This window comes from Aotus nancymaae, unplaced genomic scaffold (genome assembly GCF_030222135.1).
Source record: "Aotus nancymaae isolate 86718 unplaced genomic scaffold, 86718_ANA_hifiasm-v0.15.2.pri h1tg000001l, whole genome shotgun sequence".
Lineage (NCBI taxonomy): Eukaryota > Metazoa > Chordata > Mammalia > Primates > Aotidae > Aotus > Aotus nancymaae.
The window spans coordinates 6,508,228-6,530,030 of NW_026988412.1; the positions used below are offsets into that span (position 1 = coordinate 6,508,228).

General features: G+C 40.8%; 1 protein-coding gene across 1 annotated transcript in view; it reads right to left on the reverse strand.

Annotated features, from left to right (window-relative positions):
* Window positions 1-21,699, reverse strand: part of SLC24A3 (solute carrier family 24 member 3) — a 508,872-nt gene extending 487,173 nt beyond the window's left edge. The window contains exon 1 of the mRNA XM_064375974.1: window positions 21,357-21,699. Coding sequence (XP_064232044.1) covers window positions 21,357-21,498 — 142 coding nt within the window. The 5' untranslated portion in view covers window positions 21,499-21,699. The remainder of the gene's footprint in view (window positions 1-21,356) is intronic.
* Between the last annotated feature and the right edge of the window lie 104 nt (window positions 21,700-21,803).

Sequence of the window (21,803 nt, forward strand, 5' to 3'; positions counted from 1 at the left end):
CATGTAAACTTCGTTAAGCAAACTTTCCTGGGTCTCATTCTTAGAGGTTCCCATTCAGCAGGTTGGGGCAGGGCCCATGACTCTGCATTTTAACAAGCTCACAGGGACCCAGGCAATGCTGATGCTGCTGCTTCAAGGCTCTCACTTTGAAAAACATGGGTTTATACTATGAGCAAAGTTTATAACATGCCGAAGAAATCTGAGCTATGCAATCTCAATGGCTCTGTGAAGCCAACAGAAAATAACATTTACAAAAGTAATTCTCATGAAATAAGAATGAATAATGATTCAGAGCATGGTCAGAGCAAAACCATATTACTCTGGCTGTAAATTAGCCTTTAGAAGGAAGCAGATTTCCAACATCTTTCAGGAGGTTAGAAATCTAAAATCAATGATTAAATTAGAATTAGTGTTATCAATATCAAGACAATTTAGCATAAATGCTCCCATTCTATAGATAAGGAAACTGAGAACAGAAAAGAACATGCAGAAGGTTAATAGGAGAAGTGAGACTAGAACTCATGTCTCCAATCTCACTGTCCAGCACTCCTATTCTAGGCAATGCCCTTCACCCTTGTGAAAAGCCAAGTTTCCTATCCCTGAATGATTTCATGATAGGAACTACAAAGATGCAGGAGCATCGGGAAGTTATTCTGTCTTTCATAGCAGAAAATACAGATCGGTCCTGCACAATATCAACATAAAAGATTTCATTCCTGGTGTCTTCTAAAATAAACCCTCACTGTGTACTAACACTCAGAACATTAACCAGAAAAGAGCATGCCCAGGCAAGTATATTTCTTGTCTCCCTTCCTCCTCCTCTCCTTCCTACTCTACTTCCCAGTAGACTTAGAAAACTTTGGAAAACAAACCCCAAGGTGAAGGAGCCATCACGGGACACTTATGGTACCCCAGAAGCCTGCGGGAGTATCCCTTCCCATGCAAGACAAGATGTGTCCATGTATGGTTTCCTTGGCTTAAGATGCAAAGGATGATGTTCTTGCTATCTTAGGCAAAACAACTGTCCTGATCTGCCTGGAGTGGACATCCTTCTCCTCCCAGGCTTGGAGCTGCTGTGTGCAATTCGGTTAACACTGTTGGCTTGTACAACCACGGGGAGCCTGGGGAGATCCCCTCCCCACCCTGGACTGCTCATTGCTCTTGCGCAACTCAGTTGACGGTTAAAATTTTGTTTTTCCTTCTCACTTTGTTATCAGAAGAACAGTCAGTGTGTAGGAAAACCGAAGCAACTGTCAAGAAGAGGAGATAAGAAAAACAAGATGCCTGTTTAAAAAGGTCATGATGTGACGCAGTTAAGGGAGATAATTTAGTCTGATACTAACAACACTCTTGATTCATTTTCCAAGTTAGTAGCTCCTCCTTTGCCATCACTGTCCCGTTCATACTGTGCTTTTGCCTACCCTTGTCATAGACATTCTGGGGATTTCTGATGAGGAATGAGTTTAAATAGAAGAAGCACAAGCTGAGGTTGAAGAAGTAAGGTGAGGACATCTGATGCCAGGCGGAGAATTCCCTCTAAATAGACAAAAATTATAAAAACATGCAACAAACCTAAAGGCAGGTAGCTTAGCCAACAGAGTTCTCTATAAATATGCAAAAGTTCTCTAACCCCAGAGTCCTCATCAGTGGCTCTCCCAGCTAGTGCAGGCTACCGGACTACTACAGTGATGCCTGGAGAATTAATATGATTGACAGCAGACTCATGCACAAAGGTGTTCATTTAACAGTATTCAAATATCTCAAATAAACTACTACATTTTATATAACCAACAACAAATAAGTATGACCTATACAGTGAATGGAATGCCAACCAGACTGTGAGATGATAATTATTAAAAAATTCAGTGACCTTTATTTCAAATACATTGTCACAAAAGTGCTACATGAAACATCCTATTTAAAAGTCAAAAATGCAACATACAACGTTGCATTTATTTTGTGATGACCACCTCTCTTTATTTTATAAATTTTTTTTTATGAATAAAATAAAAATAGTTACTTTAATTTAAATGAGGATAATAATACCTAATCCATGGTTCTGCAGAGATAATTATGTGGGGTGAACCACAGAAACAGCCTGAAAATGCAAAGACAGAGTAGTTAATATTAAATAGCTTTAGTTGTTCTTTTATAAATATTTTTATGACTAAAATAAGAAAGGTGGTGATGACAAAATAAATGCAACGTTGTATGTTGCATGTTTGACTCTTAAATAGGAATATTTACTACCTACTTGAATAATATTTATACATATGACCAAACACTAGAACACTGAAAATAAATATTTTGATTGTCAAGGGTAACATAATTTTAACTCAATTTCTTCTATTTCTATTATTACTTATAATCTGCAGTATTCCACTACAAGATGTAAGTTAACTTCCATTTAGTTGGTACAATGCCACCAGGGAAAAAAGTAATCGTCCAATAAATACTTTAGCCTCTCCTCCATATGAGGCACTGGGCATACAGCCATAAATGTACCAGACCAAGTTCCTGCTCTTAGGGAGCTGACATTCTAGCTAGGGGATGGTGACAATAACAAAATGAGCTAATAAATACATAATCAAGTGATGACATGGTACATGTTCATGTAAATTTCTGTGTAGTAAGTGTGCACACACAGTCAATCACCCCAGGACTTCCTATTCCTGCTCTGCAGAGTGTAAGACCATGGCCAATATTTGATACATGGATTGTGTGGGTTTTCTATTGCTGCTGTAATAAATTACTACAGACTTAGTGGATTTCAACAGCTCCATACAGTTCTGGATGTCAGAATCCTAAAGCAGTCTTGCTGGGCTAAATTTAACATGTCAGCAGGGCTGCATTCCCACTGGAGTCTCTTGGGAAGAATCTGTCTCCTTGCCTTGTCCAGCTCCTAGAGGCATCCCCCATTCCTTGGCTTGTGGCCTCTTCCATCTTCAAGCCAGTAATGACATCACTCTGACCTCAGCTTCTGTTGGCACATCACCTTCTCTGGCTGACTCTCCTGCCTCCCTCTTTCACATATAAGGACCATGTGATTGCACAGAGCCCACACTGATAATCTAGGATCTTCTCACTATCTCAAGGTTGGCTAACTTGCAACCTGAATTCTGTCAGCAAATTGAACTCCTCCTTGCCATGTAACATAACAAACCCACAGATTCCAGGGACATGGACATAAACATCTCTCGGGAGCACCACTCTGCCAACCACACCGGGGTAACTTCTTGTCCAACTTCCTGGCAAAAATGTCCAGAAATGTCTTTCCTCAGAGATGTTTAGCACAGAGAAAACAGTATATGAGTGTTTTTTCTGAAAGTATAAGTTCAAAACTACCCTGTTTTTGACTTTGGGCTAGTTACTTTAATTTAAATAAGAATAATAATATCTAATCCATGGTTCTGCAGAGATAATTATGTAGGGTAAATCACAGAAACAGGTGTGAGCCTGAAAAATGCAAAGACAGAGTAGTTAATATCAGATAGCTTTAGTTGTTCCTGAATCTCAATTTCTTTTTCTTTGTAATAAACTAAAAACTTCAAGCTAAAATCTGAACAGGCATTCTGGGATACAGGTAATTAGCCAATGGCACATAATCCACCCTTTCCCGCATTTCCACTGAAGGAAACACAGAGATGCATAAAAGAAGCTGCGTGTGGATGAGTGCCTAACACACAAGAATGGATTGCGACAGGTGGACCATGGAAGGGCACATAGGTCCCCAGGTGTGAACCCATCTCAGAAACATGAGACATTTGTTGCTGAAAGGAACTCTTGTCAAGGCCCCGCCACCTCATCAATATGTCTTTCTATACCAATCCATTCAGAGACTCCAGTTCCTGGAAATGCAACTCAGCCAGGCAAAGAAGCAGAAGGAGGCTGGTATAAGGCCTTCTGCAGATTAGCAGAAAAGAGGGGCGATGGCAAGAACCACAGGAGGGATCAAACCAGGGGGCACATTTTCATGCACTGTCTCTAGATGTAAGAACCAGAACTATCACTGACCAAAATTATAATGAATAAGGCTCCACTTCTAACTATGGGGCAGCAGGAGCAGGAGATCCCCTCTTGGGCAAGCTGAGTTGCCCTAGAAAAGTCAACATAAACACTGGAAGGTTGACCAGGAACCATGCACATCAACCAGTCCCTCAGTGTAAGTGATGTTAACAGAAACCTGACCTTTGTGGCCGGGTGACAGTGGAGAGGGTGCTGGAGGGACAGGAGGGTCTGTTCACAGGCACACCCCTGGCCCTGGATCTTCTCTTTCAAAGGTGGATAACTCAAGACAACTTTGAAAGTTCTCTGCAACATCCAAAGTAAAATACCATTTTTCTAAAAAAAAAAAAAAAATCTATTACAAGAAGAAGATGTAAATTTTAGAATCTATTTTTTAAATCTTGATATCAAAGAAACATGGTATGTAAGAAAGATAAATCACTAAATAAAAAGAAAGACTAAGATTACAAGAACAGTCAGCTAAGATGAAGATGACAAGACATAAAATGGTTGAAAAACCAGGAATGCAAACACAAAACATAAATGGGAATAAGAGGCAGCAGACAGCAGACCCAATAGTGCTGAAAATCAAATCGCCAAGGGGGAAAATATGTAGTCTCTTACAGAACGAAGAGGAAAAGACAAAAAGATGAAGACGCAGCCAAATAACTATCCAAGTTACAAACAATTCATGTTCCAAGGAAAACCAAAACCAATAAGAAGCCACAATTAAAGGTCATATTCTCTGGGCAAAATGAAATAAAATTAGAACTTGGTATTTAAATAAATAAACATATCTATATCTATCTATCTATCTATGCACTCTGACAACTTAGAAATTAAAACTGAGTCTCTCACATAATTAATTGCAAAAAAAAATAAAAACTACAATTACAAAACTATTTGAAAAGTACCAATAATGACTGCACGACATTTGAAAACTTATAGTGTGAGTCTAAAGCTACACTAAACATCAAAAGTATTATAAAGCAAGAAATAATAAAAAGGAAATAAAGCATTTAATTCAAGATATTGAAAATAAAACACAGGAATTAAGAGGAGATTTTGAATAAATATTAAAGCTTTATTGACTCAGGGAAAGGGAAAAAAGAAAAATTAATGAAGAAATGCAAGATACAAATCTTCACAAATTGATAAAATACACCAAACACAGTCAGATTTTATCACGGGAGGAAAGGAAACATGTAAGTTAGTACTGAGAAAAGGTTACATAATCACAATTGCAGAACAAATGAAAACAAAAATAAAGTACTGCATAATTTTGTTCATTTCTAAAATCTTAATGAAACGGACGCTTCTCTAGGAGAACATAAATTAACCACACAGAAAAGTATCAGTGAAAGAAATTAAAGTTTGTTCAAAATTATCTTCGCAGAAGGCTATAGGCCAAGCAGTACTCTAAGTGCTTTTTTCAAATTTTCAACATACAATTTCCACGCTTGATAAAATATTCCGGAACACAGAAATTATTAATTCATTTTGTAAAGTTAGTGTGATCCTGACCAAAACCTGGCAAAGGAGTTATATGTCTATTTCTTTCATAAATATATAAGCAAAAATTTCACAAAAAATGCAAACAAATGAAATCCAACGTCATATTAAAAATATTTATCACGGCTTTGTAATATTTACTTTCAGAAGTGTTTTAGTAAGAATATTTTTCTCTATATATAATGTGTTATATTAAACACGTTAATAAGTGTTAATAAGGCATTTGATCACATTCAATAACCATGGCTGATTTTTTTCTAATGCAGAAAGCCACAAATAAAAGGAAACTTCCACAGCGTTATGAAGAGTAACCAGTGTCACTAATAGCCAAGAGGATCCATAACCCAATGGACAGCACATGGGCTTCCAACAGTAAAAAACTCCTCAGCTACAGAATGAATCTAAGGATATTGGTTCACACAACAAATTTCTTTTCAATATTGCATAATTTCATATTTTTCAGAATGAAATGTAAAGAAGTAACATATTTAAAAACTTAAGGAATGAAACAAGAGCAACAATAAATAAAAAATACCAGAGGAACCTTTGCCAATAGATGTAAGAAAGAAATAGAGAAATAATCATGAATCTTGACAAATTTTTTAAAAGCCTTTATCAAATGAAGCACACTATGAATAAAAAGAATCAACATTATAAAATGCCCTTTTCTCATAAATTATTTATAGATTTACCAAAACCTGGAAGGATTTGGAGAAAATGTAAAGGATTATAAGTTCAACTGGAAAGATAAGTGATAGTAACGTATTTTGCTTCAAAACAAGAGAAAAGAGGTCTTGACCCACTAGATAATTAACTTGCTAATAAGCTACAACAATTAATTAATGAGTAAATATAAAAAAATAAATATCATAAAATCTTTGCCTCTGGTACATAAGAGAATAGACATGGAATAAAGGTGATACCACAAATGTGTAGGTAGAGGAAACAGTAGTCAATAAATAATGCTGGAATTAACCATCAGATATGTTAATCTGTTTAAATCAAATTTTAATCTTATGCTAAAATAAATTCTAAATGAAGTAAAGAGCTAAACTATTTAAAAAGTAAACCATCAAGATAGGGGTGGGAGACATAGTTATATGGAATAAATACATGCCTGAGGGTCTGAACCTAAGAATAGGACAATGAAAAAATACAAGGGAAAGAGACACAGTGTGAGTCAGATAACATGACAATCTTCTCTGTGCAAAAAAAAAAAAACACACAAAAGAAAACAAAAAAAAACCCACAAGACTTTTGAAATAGGGCAAAGTAAAATAAAATATATAAAAGCTCTTACAAAACATTAAGAAAAAACATTATTATCCCATTAGGAAAAAATGAAGACTGTACATGAGCAAACCTTTCTCACAAGAAAAGAAACACAGAAGTTCAATAAACGTTTGTAAAATGTTCAATCTGGTAAAGAAGGAAGACAAACTAAACCAACGGGACACCATCTTTCTACAATCAAATTGAATTAAAAATATATTAAAAATATATAAAAATAATTCTGGCAAGAGAACATCATATTGAGCATTCTCAAACGCTGCTGTTGAGATTTCAAATTAGTTCCAATTCTGGGAAAGTCACACGGTAGTACGTGTTAGCCTTTACAACGGGCGTGCTCTTTGACGCTGAAATACCACCTTTAGAAATCCAACCTAAAGAAATTGGCATAGATTGTCAAAGTCTTCTGACAAGAATAATCATCACAGTGAAGGCATGGAATATCTCAAAATATGGATCTCAAATGGAAGCCTGAATAAATAAATAAGTTATGATATAATCAAAGGATACAATGTAATAGTTAAGACTACAGGATGTGGAGTCAGACTTCCTGGACCCAAATCCTGCTTGACCACACAGAAACTGTGACCTTGAGCAAGTTGCTTAAACTCTTTGTGTCTTATTTTTCTTTGCATGTAAGTTGGAGATAATAATGGTATCTACTCGATAGGGTTATTGTGGAGATTAAAGGAGTCAGTACAGGTAAAGCACTTAGACCAGTCCTCAGCCACACTAAATGCTCAATAAACATTACTTGCTGTAACACTAAGAAAAATACTGTGATTATTATTACTATCATGCACACATTAAAACTAGTATTTAAGATTAATTTCATGGAGGAATGCCCATGATAAGTTAAAATGCATGATCCACCAATTGTACACGATTTCTTCCAGAAAACAGGAAGAAGCATCTCCTAATTCATTTTATGGGGCCAGTATTACCCTGGTCACAAAACCAGACAGTGATAGTACAAATGAAGAAAATTACAGGTCCATATCTTGTGTGATCCTAGACACAAAAGTCCTCAACAGAATAGGATCAATCAAATCCAAGAAATACAAAATGAAAAACACACCATGATCAAGTGGGGCTTAACAGGGTATGCAAGGTTGATTCTGTATTTAAAATCAATCCATGCAATCCACCATATTAACTGTCTGAAAAAGTAAAACCACCTCAGCATATCAACTGATACATGAAAAATATCTGACAAACCAATATCCACCCTTGGAAAAAACTCTCAGAAACCTAAGATGAGATGGGAACTTACTCATTTTGACAAAGGCAATCTATGAAAAACCTACAGCAAATAGCATACTTAACAGGGAAAGACTAAATGTTTTTGCCCTATGATCAGGGACAAGACAAGGATGTCCATTGAAACTCAATATTGTACTAAAAGTCCTAGCTATTGCAGTAAGTCAAGTGAAAGGAATTACAAACCCTGCATCTGAGTGTTTATAGCAACTCTGTTCATAAATTAACAAAACTAAAAACAACCCAAATGTTCTTCAACATTAAATGGATTGACTACTGTACATCTGTATAATGGAATACTACTCAGCCATAAAAAGGAATGAACTACTGATGTGCAAAACAACTTAGATGAAGCTGAGAAGCATTGTACTGAGTGAAAGAAGCCTTTCTCAAAAGACTACAAATGTAGAATTCCATTTATGACATTCTCAAAAAGACAAAATGATAGTAAAAGAGAACAGATGAGGGTTCAGAGATGGAAGAAGGGTGTGAATACAAATGGGTAGCTGGAGGGAGTTTTTAGGGGTGATATAGTGTTCTGCACCCTGAATGTCAGTCAATTTTAGGTTTTTATTTTTAAAATTTTAAAAGCAGGATCCGAGACATTATATGTAGTATGATATCAATTTAACATATGTAAGGAAAGAAATATTCCACAATGTTTGGAAAATACTGGGAATGACCTGTCCTCCTTCCCAGATTTACTGAAAGTAGGTACAACTTTCTACACATGGCCCAACAACCACCTGTGATTTCAAACAACCAAACTGTGAAATGCCATTCAAGAGGTCCTTAACATCAGGTTTACAAAACCTGGATTCTTAAGGCCCTAGATAAATTTTATTTCTTTGGAGGTAATCTTTAAATCACAACCCAGAATTCCAAAAAGAAGGATGAAAAAAGTTGAAAACCTGTAAGTTCAAAGACTCCTGACAAAATGAATTAATGGCGACTCATTCTCAAAATGTTTCAATCATCCTATTGGTTATACGAGGTTACAATCCAGGTAGAAAGTGGTGAACCAACGATGCAAACTCTCTCCTAAAGCAACCTAGGAGCATTCCAACGACCAGTGTTTCTGATTAAACAAATCTCTTTTTTGTCACAAGAAGTGGCTCACCCTGAAAATTCCTATTTTTTCCCACGTACTAGCTACACTAAATGCCAAAAAATTCTCAGAAAGGTTCTAGCACTTCAGAAGCATCTCAGAATTTGAAAAAAAAAAAACCAATAGTTACTTTGCATTAAGTACTTTTTGTAACCTTAATGTTCTGGCCTTTTTAAAAAAAGAATTTAGTAAGCAAGGAATTAGAAAGCCTGGGTTCTGGCCCCAATTCCAATTTCCTTTGACATTAGTTTTCTCAAAAGTAAAATCGGATGTCAAGAGTCAATGGTCCCCAAGAGTTTCTCCATCTCTAATACTCTATGAAACAGATAATAGTGAAAGTAATATTGCAGGAGCCACGGCTAAACTGCTTGAATGAGCAAACTACTCGAATAAACTATATTCATGGAGCATTCATTCAGAAATACTGTTCAAATGACAGAAAAACTATTCATCAAAGAAACCGTTAACAAGCCATGCATGGCCTTTATCCAGCACGTAGCTCAGGTTGCTATACCTGACAGTAATAAAACTGCATCAATGAAAAAAAAACTCATCATGGTTCAATTTTACTAATATAGACTGACCTGCCCCAAACTGCAAGCAACCTTTTGTGTAGAGTCCAAAATTACTGGGGGTAGAATTTCCTTAATTCTTAATGTTATAATTTTTAATTGAACTTTTTTGAGAATAGGTGACATAAATTACTTGACTGCTCCTTCTGTACTAAAAGACACATGAGTGTGCAGCATGAGGGATCCCTGTGGTGTTGGATGTGTACAGTATCCTATGATAATAAATACACAAACCTACACAGGTGATAAAACTGTGTATAACTCAATACACCCACACATACACAAAAACACACACACGAACACACATAACGTGTGAGTACAGTAGTCCTCATTTATCCTCAGTTTCATTTTCTGCTGTTTCAGTTACCTGAAGTCAAACATGGCCCAAAAATATTAAATGAAAAAATCCAGAAGTAAACAATACCTGAGTTTTAAATTGCCATAGTTCTGAGTAATGTGATAAAATCTCAAGCTGTCCTGCTCTGTCCTGCCTGGGACATGAATCATCCCTTTGTCCAGCTAATCCACACTGCAGTCACTTAGTCACTCAGTAGCCAGCTTGGTTATCAGATCAACTGTCACAGTGTGGCAGTGCCTGGGTTCAAGGTGGACAGTAGCCTAATGCTGTGTCACAAGGCCTATGACATGTACCTGACCTTATTTCCTCACGTAGGCCCTGTATCATCTCACATCATCACTGGAAGGGTGAGCACAGTACAAGAAGATATGTTGAAGTAGAGACTGCATTCACATAACCTTTCTTACCGTACATTATAATTGTTCTATTTTGTTGTTAGTTATTGTTAATCTCTTACGGTGCCTAATTTCTAAATTAAACTTTACCATAATTATAAAGCTATAGAAAAAAACATAGTGTATGTAGCATTCAGTGCTATCCATGGTTTCAGCCATCCATTGGGGGGTCTTGAAACATAACCCCCATGGATACGAGGGGACTACCATACAAATAGCACTGGAGAAATCTGGATAAATTTAGTGGACTGTATCAATGTTATTACCCTGCTTACAATATACTATAGTTTTGCAAAATGTTACCATTAAAGGAAATGAGAAAGTGTACAAGAGATGTCTCTATATTACTTCTTATGACTGTTTGTCAATCTGAAATTCTCTAAAAAATTTTCAATAAAAAAAGGGGGTATGGGGAAGATGAAGCCTTCTGTCTACTTCCGACCGTTAGTCCTACCAGGAGACAGTAGCTCTTACCAGCTTCATGTGCACAGTAGTTAAAAGAGAAAGAGAGGAAGGAAGGAAGGAAGGAAGGGAGGGAGGGAGGGAGGGAGGGAGGAAAGAAGGAAGGAAGGAAGGAAGGAAGGAAGGAGGGAAGGAAGGAGGGAAGGAAGGAAGGGTTAAATAATTTGGGATGGTCCTACTATATATCTAAATAAATTATTTAGTGCTTTCTTACTCACAGTAGTGAGGGATGAATGTATCTTGACTCCAGGGGATTCTTTCTGCTGAACATATCTTCCCCATTCCCAGATTCCTCTACTATTGGATTCTCAAAAGTAATCAGGTATTTTCCCTCAAGACAGGATACTGAGTTATCTTTCTCTGGGAAAACTGACCACCCACTGATAAAGATCTAAAACTTGAGATATGAAGCATTGCCCAATTAAATGGCCCAGTAAGATAGCCTTACAGAGATACAATCAGCAAGACCCTCCTTTGCACAATTTCTGGTCATCTTTTCAACGGCACCACCTAAATATGAGTAGTTGCCAAAGACCCCTTGACATCTGAAGAAAGCATATGTAATATGAAAAACAAGACATAACAAAGGAACAGCAGCAACGTGAAGAAACAGAGCCCATATGGGGAAAAGATAACCTCAATACTACTATGAATCTACTTAGGGAGACGGGAGATGATATTGCACCAAAGAAGCGGAACAGGATGCTACTAAAAATAACCTCTACAGGAAGAAGAGCTCTTGGAAATTAAAAATATGACAGCAGAAATTAAACACTCCGTATAAGAGTTGGAAGATATGGTTAAAGAAATCTATAGAAATTAGAGCAAAGGGATGAGACAAATTGGAGAGAAGAGATAAGAAAATCAGAATAGCAATCCAGGAAGTCAAACATCCACATAATAGACGATCCAGAAAGAAAAGGGAGTACTTAGGATGGAGGAGATTACAAAAGGGAAGTTCCCAGACCTCAAGAACACAAGCTGCTGGTTTACGAGAATCTGGTGAGAGATCCAAGAACGTGAATGAAAATAGACCCAGGCCAGTCATATAATTGTGACATGACTGAGGATTAGGATAAGACAGTTCTTTAGGAGCAAACAAAAGAATATACGTGCTCTTGAGGGGGGATACAGGCTTCCAAAATGATTAAAAACCAGAACAGCATCAGACTTCTCAGAGGCAACAATGGAAACTAGAAGACATTCAAGCAATGCCTTCAAAATTCCAAGGCAAATGAGTTCCAACCTAAATTCTAAATCCAGCCTAACTATCTTCTAAGTGTAGAGGTAGAAGGAACACATTTTAAAACACATATAGTCTTGAATCTTTACTTTCCACACTCTCTACTGTAGGAGGCATTTGGAGTGTATGACCCCCCAAAAATGTACACTGCAAATTCAGGAATAAGCCGAGACAGACGCATACCTGGGTTCCAGGGAGCAGGGCTGTCATCCTAAGGGAAAGCTGAAAGAAATATGCAGGATGAAGCTGAAGGTCGATGGCAAGATGAGAGCTGGCAGCAAACTGTACAAGTGACCTGTCCAGACCAGAGTAGGCCAGATGAATCAGCTAAAGACTTCCTTCAAAGACTTGCTGGAATACTTAGTGTCCCTGCACATATTGCGAGGAGATTGAAGAGTCAGGTGTGGGGGCTCGCACCTGTAATCCCAGCAGCTCAGGAGGCTGAGGCAGGAGGATTGCTTGAGCCTAGGAGTTCGAGGCTGCAGTGAGCTATGTTCATGCTACTACACTCCAGCCTGGGCAACAGAGCAATATCCTGTCTCTAAAAAGAAAAATCTAGGCAACTAGAGAGGAGTTTAAGTTTAAATTAGTGGTGAAGGCTTAGAAAATGAAGCAGACAAACACATATTCATTCACATTCATGACAGGAAAATTAAGCACAGTGTATTTCATAGCTCAATGATGAACAGCAAAATGTGCTTTTGATAAGGTAAATACTGACCTTCAACCCTCTGGTTCTTAGCTTCAGCTGCTGAGATACATTGGCACCAACTGTATCACTTTCTTTATAAAAGCCCAATGCCCAGGCCACAACTGGGAGCACGACAGTAGAATTTCAGGGAGGTGGGACTTAGACATGAGTACTTATTAAAGTTCCCTAAGTGATTACAATGTACAGAGAAGACTGAGAACCATGGAGCTAACCACAGATGCAGTGTTTACCCTCATGCATACTATTCCAACACCTGTGTCTGCAGCCACAACTGCTTATCATCTTGACTTTCAACTGTTAGCTCTGTCTGTCTGTGAGAGACCTAGATGCTCTTAAAGTCAAGATCTTCAAAAATGAGTATTTCATGTTCTGTCTTAAACATGGCGTTATTGGACTTTCTGATATCACCAATCCCCACTCCCACCCTTTTTGTTCTATCATCAAAGTCCTATTCAAGAAACCTGGTCCTTACTATGTCCTCCACGGGTTCAAATTCCAGGGCAGACTGGCTCACTAAAGTGAAAATGACTTTTGCTGAGATCAAACAATGCAGAAACGCAAAGGGAGAAAGGAAGAGAAATATTTGTTGCAAATATTGCAAATGTAAAAGTTGCAAATGTCCCCAAACTAGGTCACAGATGAGCTGCCTTTATTTGTTCACTCTCTCCTAAAAATAAATAGCTATTGACAAGCCAAAAATGATTACTAGATTTCATGATTTAAATAAGTGATGTTTATTGGTTTGGACAGCTCCAGGAATGACGTAGGTCTTTCCTTGTTCCCTGGAGCTCTCACCTAAGCATCTAAACATGAAAAGGTCATGACCAAAATGGTGTATGGTCCACGGATGGATTCAGCTAAAATTAGTTTCTACCCAAGTCTTGAATAGCTACGTACAGCCATTCTAATCCCACCCACCACCCTGTCTACATATCAATCACATTACATGGCCAAGGCTTCATTTGGGCTCTATTCCTATAACCTATAACCAGGTCCCCTGATGGCGGTCCCGCATAGTGTCTGGAGTGCCAACTGACATCCTCCTCTGAAGTGAACCAGAGCAGCTGTGTCTCTGGCAACTGTACAAACCCTTGATGTGAGCCCATGTTTTAATTTACTTTAATCTACCAATCTGATATTGAGAAACGGTACTTCATTATTTTTAATATTCTTCCTCAATCTTATTCCTTTTATTTTTCAGGTTCCAGCTTCTCCTGATCACCACAGCCTCCTCCATGCCATGCCGTATTTCTCATCCCAATCTCTCATAATTCATTTAAATTACTTGTTCAACACCTCTCTTCTCACTCAAGCTTGAGTACCATGAGGATGGACATCAGGGTGTCCCTCACAGACAATGCTGCCACCCCAGCAAAGAGTCTGTCATTTGTTGAATAAACAAATGGTGTAATGTCTTACATCATTGGGATCTGGTCAGGTGCTCCCTCAAAGGATCCCACTGAGAGAGTTTCATGAAGGAACAGTCTACAGGGGTAAGAGTAGGGTTGGGAAACCAGTAAGGGACGGTGTGCTCCTTGCTGGGAAACCAGTAAGTGATGGCGTAGCAACAGCAAGGAGCATTGCCTCTCCAGGTTGGAAGCGGAACAAGAAGAGAACAGCAGGGGGAATCGTAGGAAACCTAGAGCCCATCACCACTTGGCTCATAGAAAACCCTCTTCCACTTAGGTCCTTAATACTTCACGTCCTCAAATCCTACAGGATAATCCCATTTGTGAAACCATTGGAAACAATAAATATAAATAATTTCCAAACAAGTTCTAGAGAAAAAGAAGGCAAAAATAGGCCAGAAAAAAAAATCCAAATTACCTTCCTAACAGCACAGCACATTTGCTTTGTAACTTTGGGAACATTCTCTAATCATCCCATACCTCAGTTTCCCCATTATGAAAGTCTGTGTACTATTATTCCTCCCAAAAGTTCTTTTGCTCAAGGAAAAGAAACCTCCCTATAGAAAAAGAAAATTGCCAAAATTCTGTCATATCAGCCAAGTTCTACCAGGCCTTGGAATTCTCAGCAAATAGCTAGTTTTGTAATTCTTTTAGCTTGGCCAACCCTCCAGGGTGAAAAAAAAAAAAAAAAGCTTCCCACAAGGATTCAAGGCTTGCAAGTAGAGGAAATCTTTGAGAAAAATCTGGGTTGATGAGAAGCTAAGAAAAGCCAAGAGGAAAGAGACATATCTATATATGTTTATGCAAAAAATAGAAAAGGTTGAAAAGCAATGTGTTTCTAAAATACTGCTTCTATGAAACCAACCTTCTGTTACTCCTTACTCCCCAGTTAACTGAAAAAGGCAGGGTGATTCCCCATCTTCTATTCATGTCCTCCTCCGCAGAGGCTGGAAAATGCAGTAGCACACAGCCCTGACGTGGGTGGACTTGGGTTCAAATCCTGTCACATAACAGATACCAGGCACTGCACTCCATCTTTCTTCAGCTCAGTGCTATCCCAGGAGAAATGGGTAATGATATTGAATCTGCTGGACTGATAGCAGAATTATATTGTCAATGGCAAAACCTGCAATTATGGCCGAGCACGGTGGCTCATGCCTGTAATCCCAGCACTTTGAGAGGCCGAGGTGGGTGGATGACCTGAGGTCAGGAGTTCAAGACCAGCCTGGCCAATATGGTGAAACCCCATCTCTACTAAAGATACAAAAAATCAGCCAGGCATGGTGGTGTGTGCCTGTAATCCCAGCTACTCGGGAGGCTGAGGCAGGAGAATCGCTTGAACTTGGGAGGGTGGAGGTTGCAGTGAGCTGAGATCACACCATTGCACTCCAGTCTGGCGACAGGGCAAGACTCCATCTCAAAAAAATAAAAATAAATACAGAAACTTCGTTCTGACCCCAGTGCCAGCTTCCTATAGATCTCAGAGCTAGTGATGGCCCTTGACTACACATACTAGTCTGGAAATTAGAAATCCTCTCTCTGCTAAAAATACAAAATTAGCTGGGTGTGGTGGTGCATCCCTGTAATCCCAGATACTTGGGAGTCTGAGGCAGAAGAATCGCTTGAACCCAGGAGGCCAGAGGTTGCAGTGAGCCTAGATCACACCATTGTACTCCAGCCTGGGCAACAACAGCAATATTCCATCTCAAAAAAAAAAACCTGCAATTACTTTCGCACCAACCTAATGAATCATGACAATAAAATCTGTGTCAGTTAATGTGCTCCGAACACACGATGACTAGTTTTTATCATAGACACTGTAGTTCAGCGATCAAAAGAGCTTCTTTATTTAACAAATATCTTTTATACTTGCCTCTATAGTTAAGATATTTATATATCTCTGAGTTCCTGCTATGGGGCCAGTGACTAGGGTACACAGGTAAGGAAAGGTCATAGGGTCCCTGACCTCCTGGAGCTTAGAATCTGGGAAAAGGAGATATCAGGCAAATCATGACCAAATAAACACGTAATTACCAACTGCGGTAATTGCCATGAAGGGAACACATGGTGTATTCAGAGAGAGAAATGGAGGGATTTGGTCTATTCAGGAAGATCTCGAGCCAGGTGGTGAGGAATTCACTAGCCATGGTGGACAAAGCAGTTCAGACAGTGAGATTAGCATGTGCCAGGGATCTAAGGTCAGAAGAATCATAGGCTCTTTGAGGAGCAGAGGAAAAGCCAGAGTGGGGATGCATGGACAAAGCAAAGGAAAACAAAGCTGGAGAGTCCAGCAGGCCTCAGGCTGGGCCATAAGAAGGATCAAAAAAGCTGTGGTCATCGCCGTTGGAGGAATGGGCAGCCACAAAGGCAAAGCCGGGCTCTCAGCTCTGCAATTTAAATTTGCAGTTCAAATACCCACTGCAACCTCCTTTTTCAAATATCACTTCTAGACACACACCAGCTAAGATAAGCAACCATATTTTCATGAGTGAAAGATATTTCAAAGATAATATACAAACATACGTATGTCTGTGAGTATGTCTGTCTATATATGTTTGTATGTACGCATATATGTGGTATTCACCTTAGCCACCTTGGGAAATGTCTAAAATCACTACTAAGTTACAATCCCTTCGGATCCTTGGGTTTTTCCACAGGCAGCCCCAGCAGTATCTCCCACAGCAGAAGCACTTATAACGTGACCCTACACTCCTCCACTGAATGACTGCTGGCATCTATGCCCTTCTCCTTCAACGTGGGCTGACATCTAACTGCTTTGACCAACAGAAAATAGCGAAAATGACATTCTGTGACTGACTTCTGAGGCTAGGATATAAACATGCCATGCACTTTCACCTTGTCCTTTTGGGATACCTGCCCTTGCAACCCAGATGTCATACTCTAAGGGAGTTCAAAGTGAGCCACGTGAAGAGATCGCATGGAGAGGCCACGTGTGGGTGTTCTGGTTGGCAGCCCAGCTCTGAGGGTCCAGCGAACAGCCACGTCGACCCCAGGCATGGGAGAGGTGTTGCTTCAGATGACTCCAGATCCAGCTGTCAAGCCACCTAGCCTTGCAATCTTTCCAGCTGAGGTCCCAGATATAATCAAACAGAGACAAGCCAGCCCCACGACCCCCGTCCAAATTCCTGACCCAAAGTATCCATGAGCAAAAAAATTAAATGTGTTTTACACCACTAAGTTTTGGGCTGACTTGTAATACAGCAACGGCAACTGGTATAGAAAGTATCTCAAAGTGTATATATATGTATATACATGAACATATGTATATGTACATATGTGTCTGTATATGTATGTGTGTATATTTTTTTTCTTTTTTTTCTTTTTCTGAGACAGGGTCTTACTCTGTTGGCCAGGCTAGAATACAGTGGCACAATGATAGCCCACTGCAGCCTCAATCTTCTGGGCTCAAGTAATCCTGCCACCTCAGACCCTGAGTAGCTGGGATTACAGGAATGCATCACCACACCCAACTAATTTAAAAAAATTTTTTTTAGAGATGGAGCCTCACTATGTTGCCCAGGCTGGTGTATATTTTTTCTTAATTACTATTTACTATTCTGATAACCTTCTAGAGAAAAAGTCTAGAATTATTTCTGATTTAGAATCCCTGGGTTTTGTCCACACTACTTCTGGAAAAAAAAAATGGCCAGGTAGTTTACATCAAAGAAAAATTTAACACTTTTAAACTACTCAAAATATACAAAAGTAATCCATTCTCATTGCAAAAAGGAAAGAAAATTCTCCTTAGCAAATCTAACACCTTATTTTAATTGGCTTTGCAAACAGAGATCAAAAATGAGATCTTCATCCATAACAACTAAATAGGGCAACTAGAGCTCACTGCTCTCCACCACTGAAGGCTCACGCCTCTGAAAAAAGTATCTGCAGATTAAATAAAGCAATACCTATAAGGTGGGCACAGCGCACTGCCTGGCACTGAAGAGCCCACCAAATTCCAGTTATTATTATTGCTTTTGTTGTTGTTAGAATTAACATTTTTCTGGATTCCGGTACTAATTTTTCCTGACCTAAATTAAGCAGCCCTCACGTTACATCTCCGCAGAAAAGAATCAATGTAGACTGTTACTGCATATAACCAAATACTGAAAATACGGAAAATGTTTTCAGCATATAACCAAAATTTTTCAGTACATAGCCAAATCTGAGTTTTGTTAGATGTCAAGAAAGGGGTCTCAGATTCCAAATGATTAGAAATGTTATGCAACATTATATAATATAATTATCACACATCCCTATTTTGCTTTGGTTAAAATAACTGTCCTTTTAAGAAGGAAGGAAGAGAGAAAGGAAGGGAGAAGGAAGGAACGAAGGAAGGAAGAAAGGAAGGAATGAAGGAAGAAAGGAACGAAGGAAGGAAGAAAGGAAAGAAGAAAGGAAGGAAGAAAGGAAGGAAGAAGGAAGGAAGGAGGAAGGGCCAATGGAGGGAGGGAGGGAAAGGTCAATATGTGTTGGAAAACAAGTTTCTGAGAAGTTACATTTAACAATCATTGCATGGTTTTCAAGGTGACTAAATGAAAATATTACCTTTGATCATTATGAAGGTACCCCCTGTGGGATTATATAAATATTACAAAGCTACACCCAAATGGTGGCTTGAATACCAGGGTACAGAGTTGGGAACAAAGAACTGGGTCACCTCAGGTTGGTATTTTCCTCTCCTCTTCGATTGCTGTGTGACTTTAAGCTAATCACTCAGCCTCTCTAAGCCACAAGGTCTTCAAAACAATGCTCCATTCCAAACTTCAGTATCCATACCAAAAGGACCACTGGGTAGTGTGTGTTCCATGTTTCCGGTGTAAAAGTCACCATTCAAATGCTTAGGTATGCTAAACGACAATTCCCCAAGCATAATTTGCAGATTCACACACATTAATGAATGCGTCAAAAATTATCTTGAAAAACCTGTGTCTTGCTGCAAAATATGACTGTGTATCACATACTGAAAAATCATCAATACCTAATGGAAGAAAAAGTGATTGGCGACCATTTCAACTCAATGTTATTTGGGTGCAACACAGGGAGGCTGGCTGGCACTCTTTTTAACACTGTTGGCTTTTGCCTGTTAGATCTTCAGTTACTGTTGGGGAGGGGGGTCCTAAGACCAACAGAGATGAGAAGGGAGGAAAAGGAAGTGAGAGGAAAAAAGAATATGAAAGGCAGAAAGGAGAAAGGGACAGAAGGAGGGATGGGGAAAGGGCTGTGCTATGGACCTAAATCTGAGTCAGTGACACCTAAACAGAAATGTCACTGCCAGGGAAACCATTTCAAAATGACATTCTGGTCCCTAGGTTTCAAGTTTGCAGAGTGTCTGACCCCCTCTCCCTTCCGTCCCCGAAATCTCAGCTTTCCCGGACCCAGACACCCCCTCTCGTTGATTGACTTAACTGTATGGGTCACATCCTTCATCCAGAAAAACGTTTTTTATATCCTGGAAAGTGGTGGGAACTCTATGTCTCTCTCATAGAGCCCCAACATACCAGAAAAAAAATGGCCGGCGTGTAATCGACTTGGAATAGTCCTTTCCAAAGGTGGCATGAACTATAAACTGGTTTTTCATTCAGAATAAAAAAAAAAAAAAAAAAAGGAAAATAAGAGAATTCGCAAAAACCCTCTTAGTGAGACTCTGGGTACACTGATGTCTGGCAGATGTGAATCTGCAATGGAAGACATTCTGCTTCCCTCCCACCGGCACGGCCCTCTTCTTGATGTCAGAACACAAGGCTACGGGATCTGAGATCCAGGAGAGCAATGGAGAGAGCCGTGGAGTCTCCAACAGCTTCACTGAAGACCAACAGGGACTCTGCTATTACCATATATGATGAAGTCTGTCAAGCGGTCTGCTAAGACCTGAACGAAGACTGACGCCTGGTCAGCTTCCCCACCAAGCAGGAGATCAGCCAAGTTGGGGGAGACCCCTTTTAAAATCCATGGCACCTTTGAAAGTTGTTTACAGTCACTATCAAAATGTCTTTATTCTGCACCTCATAACACCTTGCATTAGGAGCTACGTCGATCTTAACACAGCACATACTTGCAACTGTTGTTTTTTTTCCTCACAACCCTTTACATGGCTGTTTTCCCACGAATCGTGCCACTTTCACAGCCAGGATATAAAACCATTTTACAACAGTTATTCTCCCATGTCTTCCCTTTGCTTTTTAGACAGCTGCATCCCAGGGTCCAAACTGTCTCAGCAGATAACTGTTCTGAGCACCCAAGATCGATTTCAGCTCGACAAAGGCGGAGGACAAAGACAAGACAAAAGTTGTGGGTTAAAGGGCAGACCCCGCGCAGAGCGCCGGGAGAGGAGCGGGCAGCGTGATGCATGTTCCGCTTCAAACCTTTCCTTCCACAGCAGCAGCTCCGCAAAAGGGACCGCTGGGGAACAAGTCCCTGTCTTCCCAGTGAGTGGTCATTTTAAGAGAACAAGTCCCCTCCTAGCCCTTAGCTGGAGGGCCAACACTTTTTCCTCCCCGAAGTTCCCGGCACCTGTTCTAAAAGCGGGGTGAAGAGCTCTCTACTCGGGCCGTCCCGCCCGCTCTGGATGGAGAACACATGGACAAGTGTGTGTTAAGCAGCCCCCTAGAATCCTTCAGCAAGCCGAGGGGTGTCCAGGTGGTCACCTGCACAGGTGCCGGGGCTACCAGCACAACTTTGTCCCCGGCCTTGGGGGCTGACGGAGGGTAAGACTCCCCACCACCGCCACAGCAGTCCCTCCAGCTCGCGAGTCAGCAGCGCAGGCGAGAGGCGAGACGCTCAGGTAAAGGTTCCTAGGGCGGCCAGGCGCCCAGGCGTGCCGGCTGCTGGCGCTCAGGGTCCCCTCCTCCCACGCCTCTGTGTGAGGCAGGGCGAGTCCTCCTGCCCGGAACCCCCGCCGGCCAACCCAGCCCGCTTACCCTGGGGCTCCGCCGGGCCCGCCCGCAGCAGCCCCGCGAGCCCCGAGACGCCCAGCCGCAGCGCCCACTCGGGGTAGGCAGTGTGCACTCACCCTTCTGCTCTCGCAGGCTCGACAGCGACCAGAGCAGCAGCGCCACCGAGGCCAGGAAGCAGAGCTGGCTCAGCAGAAGGTCCCTCCGGCGGCGGCGGCGGCGGCGGCGACGCGCGCGGTCCTCGTCGCCGGGCGGCCGCATCCTGAGGCGGCCGGGCGGAGGCCTCGGCGGGCGGAGGCCGCTCCTGTAGCGGGCGGCCGCGGCGGGGACGGCGGTAGGAGGCAGCCCTGCGCACAGCAGCCGCGCGTCCTCGCTGCGCTCCCACCCGGCCGCCGCCTCCGCCTCCTCTTCCTCCTCCTCGCCGCTGCCCGTCTCCTCGTCGTCGCCCTCGTCGTCGCTATCGCCCAGTCCCTCCTCCCCTCCCTCCTCCTCCTCCTCGCCGCTCGCCCGCGCCGCCGCCTCCCGGCGCTCGGGGTCCCGCTCCTCCTCACGCGCCATGGCTCCCA